Source organism: Poecile atricapillus, chromosome 1 (assembly GCF_030490865.1).
Source record: "Poecile atricapillus isolate bPoeAtr1 chromosome 1, bPoeAtr1.hap1, whole genome shotgun sequence".
Lineage (NCBI taxonomy): Eukaryota > Metazoa > Chordata > Aves > Passeriformes > Paridae > Poecile > Poecile atricapillus.
Genome location: NC_081249.1, coordinates 79,000,386 through 79,017,520, shown reverse-complemented (window position 1 = coordinate 79,017,520; position 17,135 = coordinate 79,000,386). Strand labels below are relative to the sequence as shown.

The window sequence follows — 17,135 nt, the reverse complement described above, 5'->3', positions numbered from 1 at the left end:
AAGAGAAAATGCACTTTTGGTAAATGAGTATGAATATAATCTTATATAAAACTGCTTCCCCCCCTTCTAAGGTGAGACGTATGTGCCCAAATGAAGAAATAACAGAGGTGCAAAAGCCTGTTAGGATTAAGAGAACTGACTTCTTCCAAGTCTCAGAAAGCTATCAGCAAGAGAACTGTGGCAGGAATAAATTTCACAGTAGTGAAACAATTTCATGGTGCGTTGGTCCAGTTCAGCAAACTGGTAAGTCTGTTATGTTATTTTTCCTTATAATTTTTATTTCTTTACAGCTGAGATGGAGTTCTCTTCCATCTCTCCAAGTTAATTTGATATGTGTGTGTGTGTGTATACATATTATTGCAACATATTAAACTTTGTTTTACAGAACAATCTGAGAAAGTTCTCTGTAGAGAACAGAAATGGAGATCTTCCAAACCACCAGTGACAAAAGTCAAGTTAGGGCTTAGTTTGGAACAACATGAACTTAGTATTATACCAGAGGTAGACACACCAAAGAGTTGCAGCCTCTCTTTGGCAGGTAATGTATAAAATATATAACAAATGCTTTTATAAGTAGTAGATTGGAGGAATATAATCTTTTTTGAAGAATCCTTGAGATTATTAGGAAATAGTAGCTGATCCTGTTGCCTTTCTTGAAGTATAACTTATATACTAGCAAAGTTGTAGTTCAGAAAAGTTTATTCTATGAGTGTCTGTCAAGAAAAATATAATTTAAACAAAATTTCACCAGTCAAAGAAAACTCAGTTACTCCATAACCTGAGTTCCCTGATGACTTTTCTTTTGGACAGGATTTGTGTTAATAGGCTGTTCTACAGTAACTCTGAAGAGAAGCTGGTAGATCTTGTTCAAAGGTTTACCTTTTGATCAAACCAAGAAAGTGACTGTGGAATCTTTCAAGTAGTATCAAGCTTCTACAGAAACTTTTAGGCCATCTTTTTAGGTTGTTTTTTCTAGTTAAAAAACACTCATTGGGAAAAAGCTTTGGAGAGCAATAAAAATTTTATAAATATGTGTTACAGTCTGCAGGCAATGCTTTGCAATTGTCTGTAAGGAGCATTATTTAACAGGTAAAACAAACTCATGTTTTCTAAAAGTAAACATTTTATTTTTTTCAATGTCTCTTCACATCTAAAATGTAATGCATATTTTATAAAGTTTTTTACACTGTGTTCTTAAAAAGGCTCAACAGAACGTGAGTAATTATAGGCCCGTCAGGCTGGCATTCTTTGCAAAATAATGAAACAGCTGATATGGGACATTATTCAATTAAGGAAAAGTAATTAAATGCTAGTCAGCATCAGTTTATGCAGAACAATTCTTGTTGGACCAATTTGATATCTTGATTCGATAGCAAGTTCTGTTGGGGAAGGTTTTGATGGAAGAATATATTTATGTTCTGGAAACACTTGGCTTAGTAACTTACACTTAGCTGTATAATACTATTGTGATCCACCTGTATTATCAAACCATTGGTCATGGTAGGTAGTAAAAACGTGAGATTTTTATTGGATTGGGTGGCCAGAAAGGGCTGTTTTGTGGGCTGGGTTGTAGAGAAAGAATCTTTAAACCAGAGCAGAGAAGCTGTATTATCTCTGGATCCAGAGAAGTTATGGCAAGTTTTCTTGGATTTGCCATGTGAAAAAATCTGTTTGAGTTTTTTCTGAAGAAGTACTTCGGTGGAATTAGGAGTTAGTTTTTGGGAAGTGTATGATCTGTATAATCTTTCAGCCTGTATAATGCATAAACTGATGTGATATGGCTAAATTCATTAAAATGGAGACCATAAAAAAAAATCACCAGTTTATTTCTGTAGAATGTGCATCTTAATGTTCCTCATGAAGTGCAAAACACTTTCTTTTTATACCTAAACTGATTACAGGTGTTTTAAATTCAGATAAAACAGATGATGGTACTGGAGAAACTTCTCAGATTTTAACCTCTGGGGAATTTCCATGTGTGAAATGTCACAGTCATGCTCTTCATGAAGGCACCTTACCTTTGGGCATAACAAACTTTGAAGGAAAAGCCTCCAGTGGAAGTCCAAGGCAAGCTAGTCCATCAGGGAGATTATTACAAGAATTGCTAATGATGGCTGCTGAAACTTCATATGATTCAGGTGAGAAAATCCTCTCCCTTCAAGAACACCATTCAGCCATTCAGCGTTACTGATTTTGCTGCTGTTTATTTGTAGAATATGACCTGACTTGTTAAAGAACATGCAGTGCTATTTAATGCTATTGAATTTTGAGTGTAAAAAAGGGTGTTTCAATAAGCACTTGTTTCAGAATGAACGAATTTTTATCTTTTGGGTTTTTGTGATCTATTCTGCTAACAAGTCCACACTGCAGTACACTTCGTCAACAGTTTCTTGTCCAGGGCATACGCTTTTCATCTCTAACCTCTATAACTGTAAAGGTTTGCAGGTACTCCAGGTTGGAGCCTTCTTTTGGGCAGGCCAGTGGTGTTCATGATTCAGTACCCAGTGATTCTTGTATTGATACAAAGGAAATCAGTGCTTAAAAAGATCTCTGGAGTGTTAATGTGTTGATGTCAACATCCACCAAAAGATCAGTGTGTATTAAAAATTACTTAAAAATATGGTTGAGAAAAAAAATAGAAGGCTGAGGTCATTGTCAGCTCAAAAAGAACTTAGAAAGAATCCTGTCTTGGGTGTGACAGACATGAAAATTGAGAATTGTAGAATATTTCAAATTTAGAGACCTAGAAGGATCATCAAGTCCAACTCCCTGCTTCTCCCAGGATTACCTAAAACTAAACCATGGCCCAGTTGCTCCTTGAACTCTGATGGCCTTAGTGCTGTGGTCATTTCCCTGGGGAATGTGTCCCAATGGCTGACCAACCTCTCAGTGAAAAACCTTTTCCTAATCTGAGTCAAATCTGAGCTTGCCCTAATGCAGCTTCATTCCATTTCCTTGTGTCCTATTGCTTTGTTTAGTGTCAGGTAATTCTTTTCTATCTGCAATTTGTATTTAATTAGTGGGTTGTGACTGTCAACTCAGTGCATTAGCCTTGACTCTCAGTTTATGAAACTGACAGAATGCTAGAGTTGAGCCAGATACCTGGAATTTTCAAGTAGCTGTGACAGCTCTCCTGACTAGGAAAAGTCCGTGCATAGCCAGTGTTCAAGAGAGGTCTGTTCTCCTTTGATCTTTTCTAATAGACATCATAGGCTTTTTGCGTGCTCCACTGAATATGTCAAAAGGAACAACAGTGCAATATTGTAAGGACTGCTTTAGCTCTGTTCTTGTCTGTCTGTGAAGAGCTTTTATTGAACAAGAGCACCTTTGAGGATAGGCCATATTCATAGGTGGCAGAGTTACTCTGATTCCATAAAATAAAACAAGTTGATTTGGTTATCAAGAAAAAAGTTTTTGTTACAAAGTTTCATGAATGTTCAAAATATTTTTTTTACGGGGATATTGAAACCTAAACATGTTATGGGTAACCCAACTGGCTTTATAAAATAACAAAGATGTCTAGATTGTAAAACATTCACTAAAGCAATTTGAAGCTTATTACAAGATGACAGAATTGCATGGTCCAGTACAGTTTTCAGTTTCCATCTAAAATATTATTGGAGCTGCAGAGGGGTTCTCAGAGATGTGGCAGCTTTCTTATGCCCATTGTTACAAGCAATACAATTATATAGTACACATCTCCTGGTTTTGCTAGAAATTTCAGCCCTAAGCTTTAATTTTTCATTTAATTTGCATTGAGATATCATTTCCAATTCAATCGGATTTACTTGGAATTGGAGTTGTTTTGAATAAGTACATATAAGCTCATTTTCCTTCAGCTGTTTCTTTATTTCTCAGAATGCCCCTTTTGAAGTATATCTATCTTTGAACTTCAACTATCATGAAAACATTTTGTCTTTCAACAATATTTGAAGAAAAGACTTATGTTTTTCTAAGGAAGTTGTAGAACCATTGCTAGAGCAGCTGTTTCCAAATTAATATAAAATATTTTGGTGTGGTGTCTTTTTACATTATAGACTATTGTATATGAACAATGCAGTTATTATGTAAGAGGATTAGGAAACTTTATGTGAACATCTATATTAAAAGAAAAAAACCCCAACGCTTTCTGTGATTATGTGTTTAAGAGGATTGCCCTCTTGAGCAGCTCAGCAACCAAAAGTGCCAGCACTAAAACATGGATAACATGTAGGCTGTGAGGCTCTCTCTGGTACTTTCAGTAACTAGAGTGGTGTTTCAGCAAGAAAATCCACAGTCCCTTGCACTTTAAATACAAAGTTTCTAAAGGGAAAATTTAAGGTTGATTTTAAGTTGTTACTTAAGATTCTTAATTTAATTTGGTTTTTAAATTTTTTTTTGCTACTTGGTTCTTACCAGAACATGTTTCCGTTTTTCTCATGTTTTCAAGATGTAATTGTTTCTCTACAGGTAAGAGCAGATGAGTGCTTTGTGTGATCCATGACCTTGTTCTTTGAAGTTATGTTCTTGATGGTTTGAACCTTTGGCCAAATAATGTAAGTCTTTACAACTTAGGAGTTGTACTGATTTCATGATTGCAGAACTGCTAGATGTGTACAACTCCTTAGTCACTGCTCACATGCTTTTTCAAATCAGACATAAGAGATGAAAAGAGAAAGTTGGTAAATCTGCTTTTTACATGCAGATGCTTTATCAACAAAGGTGAGTTTCCTTTGATAGGAGAGTTGCCTCACTTAACAGGCAATTTTTTTTTAAAGTCTGTAATTAGCTGCCTGTATAATTTGCCTCTCAAATTTAGAGGCAGCCGTGTCTGTAAAATGGGTCTTAAGGACTGCTTGTGGTTAGGGAGGGTGAATCCCTGTGCTCAGTATTGAGTGGTTGCAAGTGCAAGTGCTACAAAAACTGTTCAGCTGGTTGCAGCCAGGGGACAGGTGACTGCTGAAGTGATGTTGCATTGGGTGCCACCACTGAGTCTAAATTCTGAGTTGCTCTTTTACATGCCACTGATGCATTGATAGGATGACTGGGAACTTTGGACACTTAATGTTCTTTACAATCCTGTTTGGTTAGAACGGGCTAATAGTATTCAAACTGTTAATAGGGAATTGCAGAGTAATCCTGCAGGTGAGACAGGCAGTTTGATGGCATAAACCTGATTTCCTTAGGCAGTCAGCTTGGAACTGACTAGATTTGATACATACACCTCTGCAGGTATCAGTTCTCTCCTTCAGGACATATCAACAGGCTTGTCTCTTTGTATTCATCTGCAGTGGTTCCCTTGAGCAGTGTTCCAGATGTGATTTTCTACATGTGTTGCTACTCTGTACAGGGATGTTATTCCAAGCATTACTTTTTTTGTGATCCAAGCTAACCTAAGATTTCAATTTATTTTTACTAATCAAAAATAGTTGTCCATAATTCAGCATTTCAATGAACTTCTTTACCATTGCCAGTTTAGCTTTTGTTTGTTTGTCTACGTGGCTGGATTTAGACTACTTCCTGTTTTTATATTGTCTTCACTGAGTGGTTGGATTTTTAATAATTTGTCTTTCAAATTGCACCCTAAAATAATTATTGCTATTTTACTGCCATTTCTGTTGGGGGGTGGGGTGGGGAAGCATTTGGGGTATTGCAGATTCAGCTTTTAAACATAAAATCTTCATAACATTGTGGGGGACAGGAAATTAAAACGTGAAAGTCCCATGTCAGGATGCTGTGAGGAACAAGAACTTTGCACTATTATTTTAGAGGAGGGAGAGAAGACTGAAAAACCCACCTTAATGAATCACCAAATACAGGATTTTAAGGATATTAATATAATAAAGTCATGGGATATGAGCATGGATTTTTAATTTAATAATTTGGTTTATAGCATGAGATTGATACTGTTCATCCCTGGTATTAATATTACAAGAACAATGCAGGTTATTACAGTTCAGTAATGAAACATTTGTAACATAGCTGTCCATAGAATTTATATACAAGAGATTATTAAATGCTTGAATTTCATCTCTAGTGTATCCTGAATTACTGCATGTCATGGTGATATTCTAGAGAAAGTAAAATAGCTTCTTTCAGAAAAGTATCTCTAATGTTGATGGAAAGGTATCAGAAATTGAATTATGTGGTGTCTTGTTCCAGCATTTACTTTTTTATCAAATTTTAAAATAAATAGTCTATTTCTAGTTTCTGAACATCTGACAGCTATTTCTAGACGCTGCTTCTTGTTGTTGCTTTAAGTTTAGCAATATTTTGTACTATGCTTTTTTTCTCCTATGGAGATATTTAAATAACAATTGATTAGATGATTGCATTTTTCATGCTTCTTTAAGGAATTTTCTTGAAGGCCTCGCTCATTTTCAGGATCCTCTGTCTCCTGTATCCTGCTCCAATGAAGAGGAGCAGGCTTGAGCAGAGTACTTGATCTCTAAATAAATGAGTTTTAGATGTATTTCCTTTCATGTTTTGTACTTCCTCCTAGATGTCTACTGAGTAATAGTGACTAAAAGAAATTTTGGGTTTTTTTCTCTCCCTGAAATGAGTTTCAAAATGTTTCATATTTATTGAGAACATAACCTTTATTATTGTTGCATCATATGAATCTATCACAGTTGTTGCTTTACAGAGGAAACATCTCTCTTTGTTTTTTTCATAGTATGAATTAGAAAAACCAGAGTTTGCCATCTGGTAAGAAACTGAGTTTCAGCATATAGAAAGTACAAGCTAGTGCTAGGATTCAGAAGTTAGGTCTGCCTAAGTACAGACTCTCACAAAAGCTGGGGATTTGAAATGTCTGTCATTAACAGCCATTTTAGAATTGGGAGAAAACACAATTACTTCACTTGTGTTTCATTTTAGTTTCTTACTTAGCACTTCTTTCTTGAACATGTATTTGTGACAATTAATTTATAATCACAGAATTGTCAAACTTGGAAGGTGCTTACCAGCACTGAATGCAGAAATTGCATTTTTTGGATGCTTTTGTGGTGGGATTTTCGCACAGATACTGATCTTACACTACTTTTATGTGTAAGAGCATTATGGCAAAAGTGACTCAGTTCCATGGTAGTTTCTGCTTTCTCTAGTTCACTTGTAATGTCTGCTTTTCTTTGTAATTTCTGTAATGGTAGGTTGTAAAGGATTCCCCGCACTCCAGCGAAATGAAGTAGCACCAGCAAAGCCGCATTTCATTCTGCTAGGCCAAAACACGAATTTCAAACTCTTCCTGCCTGCTCTGTGAGAGCAGTCAGGGTAGTTAGAAATTTTAGGAAGGTGTGTCAAGGACCACAGCTTGCTGATGAAATTGGTGGTATGGTGGAGCAAAAACTGTTGTGTAGGTGAGAGGAAAGTGGTTAAGGGTGGGCAGAATCAGTGCCTGAAGAGTGAGGCCAGCAGCAGTGGAGTCTTGCTGCCCTCTGCTGTGCATTGCTCACTATGAACTCGAAAATGGCTTTTTGTTCCTCACTGCTTCTGTTACTTTTGTATTCAGCCCAGTCCCAGGAGTCTCAAGTGTCTCAAGATTCACCAGTTGTCACTGCTGAAGGTGAAAAGAGACTTGGAACAAGTTCTGGACCATCATTCAGGCTTGATAATACGGTTGGTCATATCAAAATAATCATATAAACTCATATTTTGTGATGTAATCTTTCTCTCTCATATTGGGTTGGGTGGCTAAGACTGGGTGCACTATTCTAGGTGCAGCAGTAAAACTAAGCAGTAAAAAAAAGTAAGAAGTAACCACTGTGATGCATCTGTTGCCTCTGTTCGTGTTCATACAGCATGAGATGTCAGAGCACACCATGGGCTTACACTCAACTTGCTGAGACTCCTTTTTTGCAGTGCTGCTCCCCAGGCAGGCCCAGCTGGGACTGGTGCTCTGCTTTTTCCTTCCCAGGTGCTGGACTTTGCCCTTGCTGACTTCATCCCATTCCTGTAGAGGCAGCCTCAGAGGTTCTTCTGTATACCTGCCTTGCTGTTCAATGCATGGGGTGCTCTTCCTTCCTTAATGTGGTGTCACCTCCTCTGAGTCATTGCCAAGGACAAAACCCTGTGTACTTGTTCCACAGTGTATAACCCTTCAGTCACTGACTTCTGAGCCTGATTATCCAGCCAGGTTTTTACCCTTCTTACTGTCCATTCATCCATGTTGCAACATCCAAACTGAGATCACAGAATATTGTGTTAAAAGCCTTGCCAAAACCAGCACCAGTATCCCTCCTTTCTCTTGCTCAAAGATTCCATCATTTTGGTAGCGGATAAAAACAGTATTTAAAACATGCTGTGTATTACATGGACATATAAAAGTACCTTAGGATGTAAATGTTATACATGTGTATGTAATGTATGTAAGTATGTAATGAAAAATGTAGCAGAAGGGTTTCCTAGATTTTTTATTTTCTTAGGGCACATTTTAAGTCAGAGTTTGAGAAGAACTGTTCACATCTAATTCTTAAATAATTTTGAAGTACAAGAACTCTCATTATCTGCTTTGTGACTTTGCAGAGCTTATCTTAAAATTAAGGAAGATAATACTTTAGAAGATTGTGTATATTTTAGTTTCATTTCATAGAATAAGATTTTAAGTCTCCTGTATGCAAAAATGTCAATATTGGAAGTACTTGTAAAGTTTGTGAGTTTTTAATGTTTTGCATATATGTCCCTCTGAGATCCACAATTCTACTGAAGTGGGTCTGTGATGAGAAATAGCCAAATCTGATCACCAGAAGATAAAACAGTCTTCCAGGTGTCATGATTTGTATGCAGTTCTGAGAGGCTTTACATGAGAGTGAGTGTGTGAATGTGTGTGTGTGTATGAGAGAGAGAGGGGAGGGGGCTGTTGGGGAGTGATGTGGCTGGGACATGAGGTGTGAATGTGTTGTACTGAGCAAGGATGAGTCAGTATTTGCCTGACTGTGCAAAACATGAAGGCTCCTACACTTGAACTGAGCTCAGAATAAAATGTGTGGGTTTTAAGCTTTACTTATGAACATGTGAATGCATGTTAATAGGTGTGTTACTTTATCCTAGGAAATACGAGGTTCAGAGGCTTTCATGCAACAAATACCCTGTGATATAACTTCAACAATTTCCACAGGCAGCTTTTCAACCAGTGAAATGTTGAATGCAAGCCCTGTTGAGACTGGTGAGTGTTCAGGTTTTGTTGTTCTTGTAAAAGGAAAATTGTGGTTTAATTTTATGGCAGAATGGGTCTAACTCACCGAACATAAGTTCTTCTGAAATAAGTTTATGTCAAACTTCACTGAAGGTTGATTAATACATCTTACAGAGTTGAGTATAACCAGAATGTTTTTTTAGGTGCTCATGATTTTTTACTTTTATAATAATTTAATATTATTATACATCTGCTTTGGCAAAGGATATTTTGAGTTCTATTGTGCAACTGTAACACTAGCAGCTTTCACAGAGCAATTTTTGTTTTAAAAATTATCTTCAAATGATATCACTGATAAAAGTTTTGTAATCAATATATATCATAGATTATTGCAGAGCTATGATTGTCTTGCTGTTAAGATACCTGTTCCAGTATCTGCTTGTCACCACAGTAATTCTCAATGACTTATTTGTGAAAATGTCACTTGAATGCCATATTGGCTTTTAATAGTTTCCTGGGAAATACATTTTCTTGCTGTTTTTTGTCTGTAGTCTGCCTCTTCATGTTGCTAGTTTTTCATAAAATCAAAAGCAGTTCTTTGATAATAAATACACAAGTGCTCCTGATATTTTTACTTGTGAACGTGGAAGTGAGTTTGAAATTTATTAGATAGTGACCCTTGGATTTACTTACTTTGAGGCTTAATATTGTATTATTCTGACACAGATGATTTCTTAAGAAACATGTATATGTGTTATTCCATGTTTATAAATGAGTTTTTGAGGTTACAGTTTTTACAGCCTGGGATTTCAATGGCTCATTTTAACCCTAATGTTTCAAACATGTTATTTTATGTAGTAAACTTTATAACTCAAGTGACACATCTGTGTTTTATTGATGTAAAAAAGCTAAAGCCATTTCTAAGACCATTTTCTTGTGGTTTTTCTTCTGTGTTCTTTTTTAGTTGTGAAAGAAAAATACCAGCAGTTTTGTTATTTGACTAAATAAATTTTTCACATCTAGCTGTGTCTTCACCATACCCTCTGTGCTTAGTAATGACCTTTTCTGATAGCTTTGTGCAATTCTTCTGCAAGCTTATGGATAAAGAAGGGTTGGTGTATTGTTTAGGAACATGATTTTGGTTGTCTCGATCCTTCGGATTTCTAGTGTTGGTATAAAGCAATTTCTGTTTGAGCATGAATAAAACTACTGTGGGGTGTCATAAAGATATTCAAGATCACATAAAAGGATTGGCACATTTATATGCAGTAGGAGGTAAAGATGTGCTAGTTAGCATAAAATAGCAGTATTAATTCTTTTCTGATTTTATAATTTCAGTATTTCCTAAGTCTACCTTCTGTAAAAGTGCTAAGCTGTAAAGGTGCTATGTACTGACTGCTCCCTAATTAGATATTAGCAACTTTGCGTTTTTGAAAATATGTGATAAGGTGTGTAGGAGCATTGACAGGAGACAATTAAACCCTACAAACAAAACCCCAGAACTCCTTATGAATATTTCAGGATACTAGGCACTGTCTTTTCAAATGATGCAATGTAAGTGGTTTGTATGCAAAACTGTTAACATCTAACTTATTATTTCAGGATTGTCTTCTGATTGTAGAGAAGATGGAATTCTGAGAGAAACAGGAAGCCACTGCTGGAACTCCTCAGTTCCTTTTACCTTGCATCAAAGGCAAGAAAATTTGTCTGGAGCACCTGAAAGTCAATTGTCTGAAGTAGAGATGTACTTTTATGAAGAAAACCAGATACAGCAGATCTTGGGGAGACCTACTGGGAACTTCAGCTCTTCCTCAGAGGACAATACATGTTTCCAAGGTATTCATTATTTTATAGCATTTTTTTGTGCTCCTCTCTGATCATACAAAATGAGGAGCTTGCTCAGTGTTAGGCATTGGTCTGTATTATTTATATTCAACTTACATGTTAAAGTCAATAAGGGTTCTTCATGCAAGAATTCAGTACTTTGATGTTCTTGGAGCTTGGTGGTAGATACATGTTCACAAAGTAGTGCAGAAAAAAGACAGACTGACCACATCTCTCTCAGTTCTGTGCAGATTCCTGCCACTGTGGCTGGGCTGCTTGCTACCCTGTGCCATTATTTTTTTTTGTCACTTGTTTATGCACAGCTTTCACTTCAGAAAGGTAAAGAAATACTATATAATACTTCATTGTTCACAGGGGGTCACATAGTTGATGAAACTCTGACTGGCTGGTGGGAGTTTTGTGCTCTCTAGAAAAATGTAGCAATTCATGGAAATTAAGAACATCATTGTTAGCTATCATGAAGATTTAATTCAAATCACTTCCTCCTTGGAATGTTTGAAAACCTCAAATCATGTAATTATAGATGAATCTAGACCCAGAAGGACCTTCTAGTTAAGTGGCCCAAATTCTCCTTCCTGCTCACAGCAGAGCCAACTTAGACCAGATTGCTTGGCAAGTTCTGAGTATCTCCAAGGACAAAGACTCTGCACACCCAAGCAACATTTTATTAACTTTCTTCTTGTTTTTTTTTTCTCCTTTTCTTGCATGTTTGAGGAGACTGTATTTTCTTTAAACTGACAGAAGACAGATTCAGATTAAATATTGGGAAGAAATCAATCATGGTAAGGGTGTTGAGGCACTGGTACAGGTTGCCCAGAGAAGCTTTGAATGGCTGATCCTTGGAAATGTTCAAGGCCAGGTTGGGTGGTGCTTTAAGTAACTGGTCAAGTGGAAGGTGTCCCATTGCCAGGGGCTTGGAATGAGATGATCTTTAAGGTCCCTTCCAACCCAAACCATTCTAGGATTCTCTGTACTGTATCTTAAGAGGCTGTAGACAGTAGACATTTTTTGTACCACTTCCCTCACACCCCCAGTTCTTCTTTTAGGATTGAACAAACTCAGTTATTTAGCTGCTCTTTGAACATCATGTGCTACATCCATTCTCTAATCATCCCTGTGGCTCTTCATTGGTCTTGTTCCATTGTGAGCTCTGAACTGAGAAACCCACACTACTTCTGATGCAGTCACTCAAGAGCAGAACAGAGAACTTACAGACTTCACTTTTTCATTTAAAGAATAATGAAATTGAATCAGGGTAGCACTTTCTTACTGCTTTTTATACCTGCATCGTGTCAAAGAATTGGATGCTGTAAAGATTTTGTTTTTACAGCTGGTATTTGTATACCTGCAGAATTCTTTAGGTTCTATTTACTGTATATAGGAACAAGTTGTGATACATTTTTGCAGATTTTTTGTTGTTTTTGTTTTTATGGGGTATTGTTTCTGGGGGTGTGGGTGATGTTTGTTTTTAAAAGAACCTCTTTTCTTATAGCTCTAGCAACTGAACTCTGTTTCCCTGAAATGGAGAGACATTTTCCAAACTTCCATCACCAGCTCTTTCTGCCTTTGGAACCGAGTGTTGACTTTGAAACATCATCATCATCATCCTGTTCTCAATACAGAATTTCCCAACACAGTAGAGAATTTAGCAAGGTACTGCAGAAAAAAGTCTGGTGGAGGAAATGATTTGGCTGAAGATTTTTGTGAGAATTAAATAAATAATCTCTATACTATTTATAAAAAACAAAGCAGTATTTTTTATACGCATAGATTACTGATTGTAGCAGAAATGTGACCCAAAAATCAAAAAATACCTTTTCCTTTTTATCCTTCATATTTCTGAGAAAATTAATCTTAAATCAAAATTATTTTCTTATACCACAAGACTGCAGAATTTTCAACAGGAATTCCAGATGTGTCTGCGTTTCTAGAAGGAGAAAACTCTGGTCTGAACAGACAAAGAAGTAGTCTGCCTTCTAATCTTGAAACAAATGTGCAAAACATTACATCAGAAGAAGGGTCTGCTAGAGAAAATACCACTCCAGGTATGTTCAGTGTAGACAGATCAGTGCTTTCAAAATCAGCTTTGCGCCAGTGTATAAATACCAGCCCTTAGTTTGGGGCTGGTAGTTTGGGTTAGCAGTGTTGAAATGGGGACAGATCTTGCTTTTCTCAGCCCTGCTTTGAAATATCTTAACTCTGCTACACTCTCACACACAGTCTCTTCCACCACCTTTAATGGTAGAACTCCTGAATTTTTTAAAGCTCATTTCTTCAGCAGTTTTGACTGTGATACAAAAGCAGACTGGGGTATTCAAGTCACTGTAATGGATATTATGTTACTTATTCCTTCTGTGGTGATTTGTTCAGCAGAGAAGTATCAACTCTAGCTGAAACTGTCCTTTTTCAAATATGTGTTAATGTATATCCATTACTTTGTATGTTTGAGTAAGGTAAGGAGATTCAAAAATATTGATTAAAATTTTTTGCATGCGTTAATAGTCTCTCTGAACTGACTCATTTGTCTTTTACATACATTTTGTTCTTAAAGAAACAATTCCATTTTCCTTTCCCACTCTTAAGTCACAGCAATATACTGCACACTGCAATACTTGGTTTGATGACAGAACTGCCTTATCTCTCTACAAAATAAAGTAGAGGATAACACAGCAACTTTTGAGGTACAGTGTTATAATTAATTTAGTGGATTAGAAGTTTATGATTAAGTTAACTGCAGCTTACAGCAGGAATTTATTTTTTAATGTTTTGCAGTTAAATTTAAATTAACTTGATATTTTGTGTAATTTTAAATTCTAAAAATTCTAAGTGCTGCGAATACCAATCTAAACATTTCTGGAGCAAGAATCAGGTGTTTCAGTGTTTCAAGATGCTCCAACAAAAAGCTGAACACCAAATGTGGCACAATAATTTAAGTAATAGATGTAGTTATAATGTAAATGTTATTGGTCAGTTACATTTGTGACTTGTGAAGTAATAAAAAATGCTAGAAGAGGTTTACACTTCAAGACATTGTGATTGCAGTCACAGCAAATAGGATTTAGGAAGTTCCATTCTAACTTCAGACCGTTTCTGTCTAAATTGCTTATAGACACAGTCTTGATGGTTTAACAGCAAAATCTTCCCATCTCTTAAGTGTTTTTATAATCCCAAACCGATTATTGTTATGCTTTAAAAGGAGGGGAAAAATAACATAAGCAACAGGCTAAGCAAGTAAAACCTATTTTTGATTGTTCAGGGAAGGCTGATCTGCAAGTGCATCATCCAGAGAATTTTCTGTTGATGGGTGATGTTGCACTGTAATTCTTCCCTCCCCATTAACAGCTCTTTATCAGCAGACAATATTCTTTATACATGTAAAAATAGATATTTTCTGTGTATCAAAGAATGCAAAAAAATGTCTGAAGGAAGCCATTAAAGGTTTCTGTGGCACTTTCCATAAAGTGTATAAAAAGCCTGGTGATAGCACAATGATGGAGTCTGTGTAACTGATTTTATCAAACTTAGGACAAAAAAAAAAAAGGTAATTTAAACAACACTGTTGTCTGTTTGGCAGGTGCTGTTCTGCTGAAATGCCTCCCCAGTAATTAATGTTGATACCCAGTCTTTCTCCTTGCCCAGCCTTTTCTTGGGGAAAAATGGTATCTTGGCTTCTGTGCTCAGATAAAGAAAGATAATTTAGGGTGCAATACTGTACCTTGTAGGAACAGTTTGAACTATTCCAGTTTGAATGTTGCTTTCTACTTTGAAGTTTTTCTGCCCAAGTAACGGTGTTTTGGATCATTTTCTTTTTGGTTTAGAGACTGTGTTGCAGGCCCAAAAGAGACTCAGAGGACTTCCATTTGCAGAGTATGAGCTGTAAAATACTCTGACTTCCAGTGTAGTTATGTCAGCACCATCACAAAGCCCATCCCTAAACATGCTGCTTCTAAGAAGCACCAAAATGTGTTGGTTCTTGAAGTTTTGTGTACAGTGATGCAATAATTTTCTGTAATGTTGATGGTTATTATGTTTGAGGAAACTTAAGTAGTTTTTTAAACAAAATGTTTCTTCCTGTTTACTAGACTTTTTGTTATACGGTACTGAAAAGTCTTCTAATAGAGAGACTTGAAGTGTAAATGCTATTTTGTTAGCAAGAAGTTTGACTTCTGACAATTTTTGAAACAGGATCTGAAGAATCTTTTTACCCACTGCAATTAGAATCTACTCCAAGTGATGACTGTCAGAATGCTGATCAGCCAGGGGATATTAACACTGTGTCACAAAGACCTTTTGAACAAACCCTTGGAATTAGAGACAATGAGAACTCTATTTCACCTGCAAGTGGATATGAAGAGCTGTCAAGAAGTATAGGATGTATTAATCTCCAGTGTTCAGTGGAAGATCTGCGGAATGAAAGTCTGATTCACCTGGAAGAGCAAAACTCATTTTACCAGCTAGGTCCCACACCAGTTACAATGGGTGAAACTTTCCCTCAGCAGTCAGTAAAAGAGGCTGTGTCTTCTGAAAAATTACCTCTGGAGGCATTTGATCAGAAAAAGCATGTGAAGCTTCCTGAAAAATCAGTTCATGAAAATGAAGTAAATAAAGCTGTGGAGCTGCATTCTCAGGGCAATATGGATATAAAGGAGCCAGATCAAAGCTTTCCAGAAGGACAAGAATCTCTGGGGGCTCTCACAGAAGCCAACTTGGAAGACTCAGACATCCATTTGCGCACTGTTGTACAACAGAACAGTTCTTTATTCCAAAGACATGAGAGACATTCTCATCCTGTGCCCAGAAGTTTATGTCATATTCCAGTCTGGGTGAGTAGAACAGATATCCATAAGCAGGGGTTTTGTTGTTGCACAAATATCTGATAATATCATTATTATATCAATATGATCATATTTCAGATAATATCTGAAAGCATGGCAAATGTTGATTTTTACAATTCTAGTTCCTGTTTCCTGGAGTTTTGCCCCTGATCCTTCTTCCGGATCGTGGCACTGAGATGATTAGCAGTAGTTTAAATTCCCACAATGGTTGGAGGAGCTGTAGCATCCCTACTGCCTCTCCTTATCTTAGCACCGAGTGATAGAGCTCATGCAGCTGGGTTACATAGCATGGGTGTCTCACTGAACAGCCCCTGGCTCCATTTAGAAGCCTGAAGGAGGTAAATAAATTAACCAAAACATAAGCAAACTTAAAGAAATAGCATTGATGTAGCTTTAAAAAAAAAAAAAAAAATTGCCCTTGAACTAGTTTAAACTTATGGAGAGCAGGAGATTTGTAGTTGTTTGGCTACTTTGGGTTATTTGTTCCAGTTTTTTGAGTTCTGAAATATAAATGTTCTTTCTGTATTTCATTTACTACTTGGGGCAGGTTTTCTTTCTTCTATATGTTAAATGAGCTTCATTTTCTGACAACAGTTGCTATTGCTGAAGATACTGCGTTTTTACTTTTTTCCTTACTGATACCTTGATTAATTTATTTTCTAGGAGACTGAGTCAGGGCATGGTATTATGGAAGAGCCTGAGCTCACTCTGATAAGCTCCAATGACATCAGTATTGTAGAATCAGACGTGGAACATCCTAACAAAGAGAAAATTAAGGAGGATGCAATGGATAACTCAGTATGTGTGGATCAGTCCGAATGTAATGTTTTTACTGAGGTCAGCATTATCTAATGTGATTCTGTTTTGAACTTAGTATTAATCAAAATAAGGAGAGGCCCCATGGTAGGGCTTCACCCACTGTTGCAAAACAAGAGATTGATGGGTTCTCCAGGCTTTATAATTGCTTTTGATCATCTTGGTTTGGTGTTGTGTTTTCCAGACAGACCGAATAGATCCTAAATTTGGGTTATTCCTTAGAATCACTACCTTGTCATATTGATCTAGATAGAGTTTGGGAAGACTTGCTACAAAAAGCAAAACCATCTTGCTGGTGTTTGCAAGATGGAATTGTATCTTATTAGATAAAAACTGAATGAAAGGAGTGTGTGGAATAAAATGAAACTACAAACTAAACAGGAATAAAAAGGAGAAAGCCCTCATCTTGTGAGTTTGGAGCTATACAGGCTGACACAGCAGTTAGAGGCTTATGGGGAAAATTAATCAGCTCTTCATAACTGCCACACTTGATTAACCTGTGGTGTTCTTTTCGCTGCTTGCTTACA

The 17,135-nt window shown here is 36.6% G+C and overlaps 1 protein-coding gene and 1 non-coding gene across 4 annotated transcripts in view; both read left to right on the top strand.

The window, feature by feature from the left end:
- The window catches only part of CEP295 (centrosomal protein 295), a 43,544-nt gene that overhangs the window by 21,862 nt on the left and 4,547 nt on the right, over positions 1-17,135 (top strand). For 2 of the 3 annotated variants that reach the window (XM_058858787.1, XM_058858769.1), the window contains 10 exons: positions 72-243; positions 386-538; positions 1,902-2,138; positions 7,490-7,596; positions 9,028-9,142; positions 10,715-10,948; positions 12,450-12,610; positions 12,843-13,002; positions 15,143-15,780; positions 16,456-16,629. In XM_058858787.1, the coding sequence (XP_058714770.1) occupies positions 72-243; positions 386-538; positions 1,902-2,138; positions 7,490-7,596; positions 9,028-9,142; positions 10,715-10,948; positions 12,450-12,610; positions 12,843-13,002; positions 15,143-15,780; positions 16,456-16,629 (2,151 nt within the window). The remainder of the gene's footprint in view (positions 1-71; positions 244-385; positions 539-1,901; positions 2,139-7,489; positions 7,597-9,027; positions 9,143-10,714; positions 10,949-12,449; positions 12,611-12,842; positions 13,003-15,142; positions 15,781-16,455; positions 16,630-17,135) is intronic. The other variant, XM_058858780.1, reaches the window with a different exon arrangement.
- LOC131575029 (small nucleolar RNA U2-19) lies at positions 8,688-8,771 on the top strand. The gene has a single exon (XR_009276675.1). It is a non-coding gene; the product is annotated as a small nucleolar RNA U2-19 (small nucleolar RNA).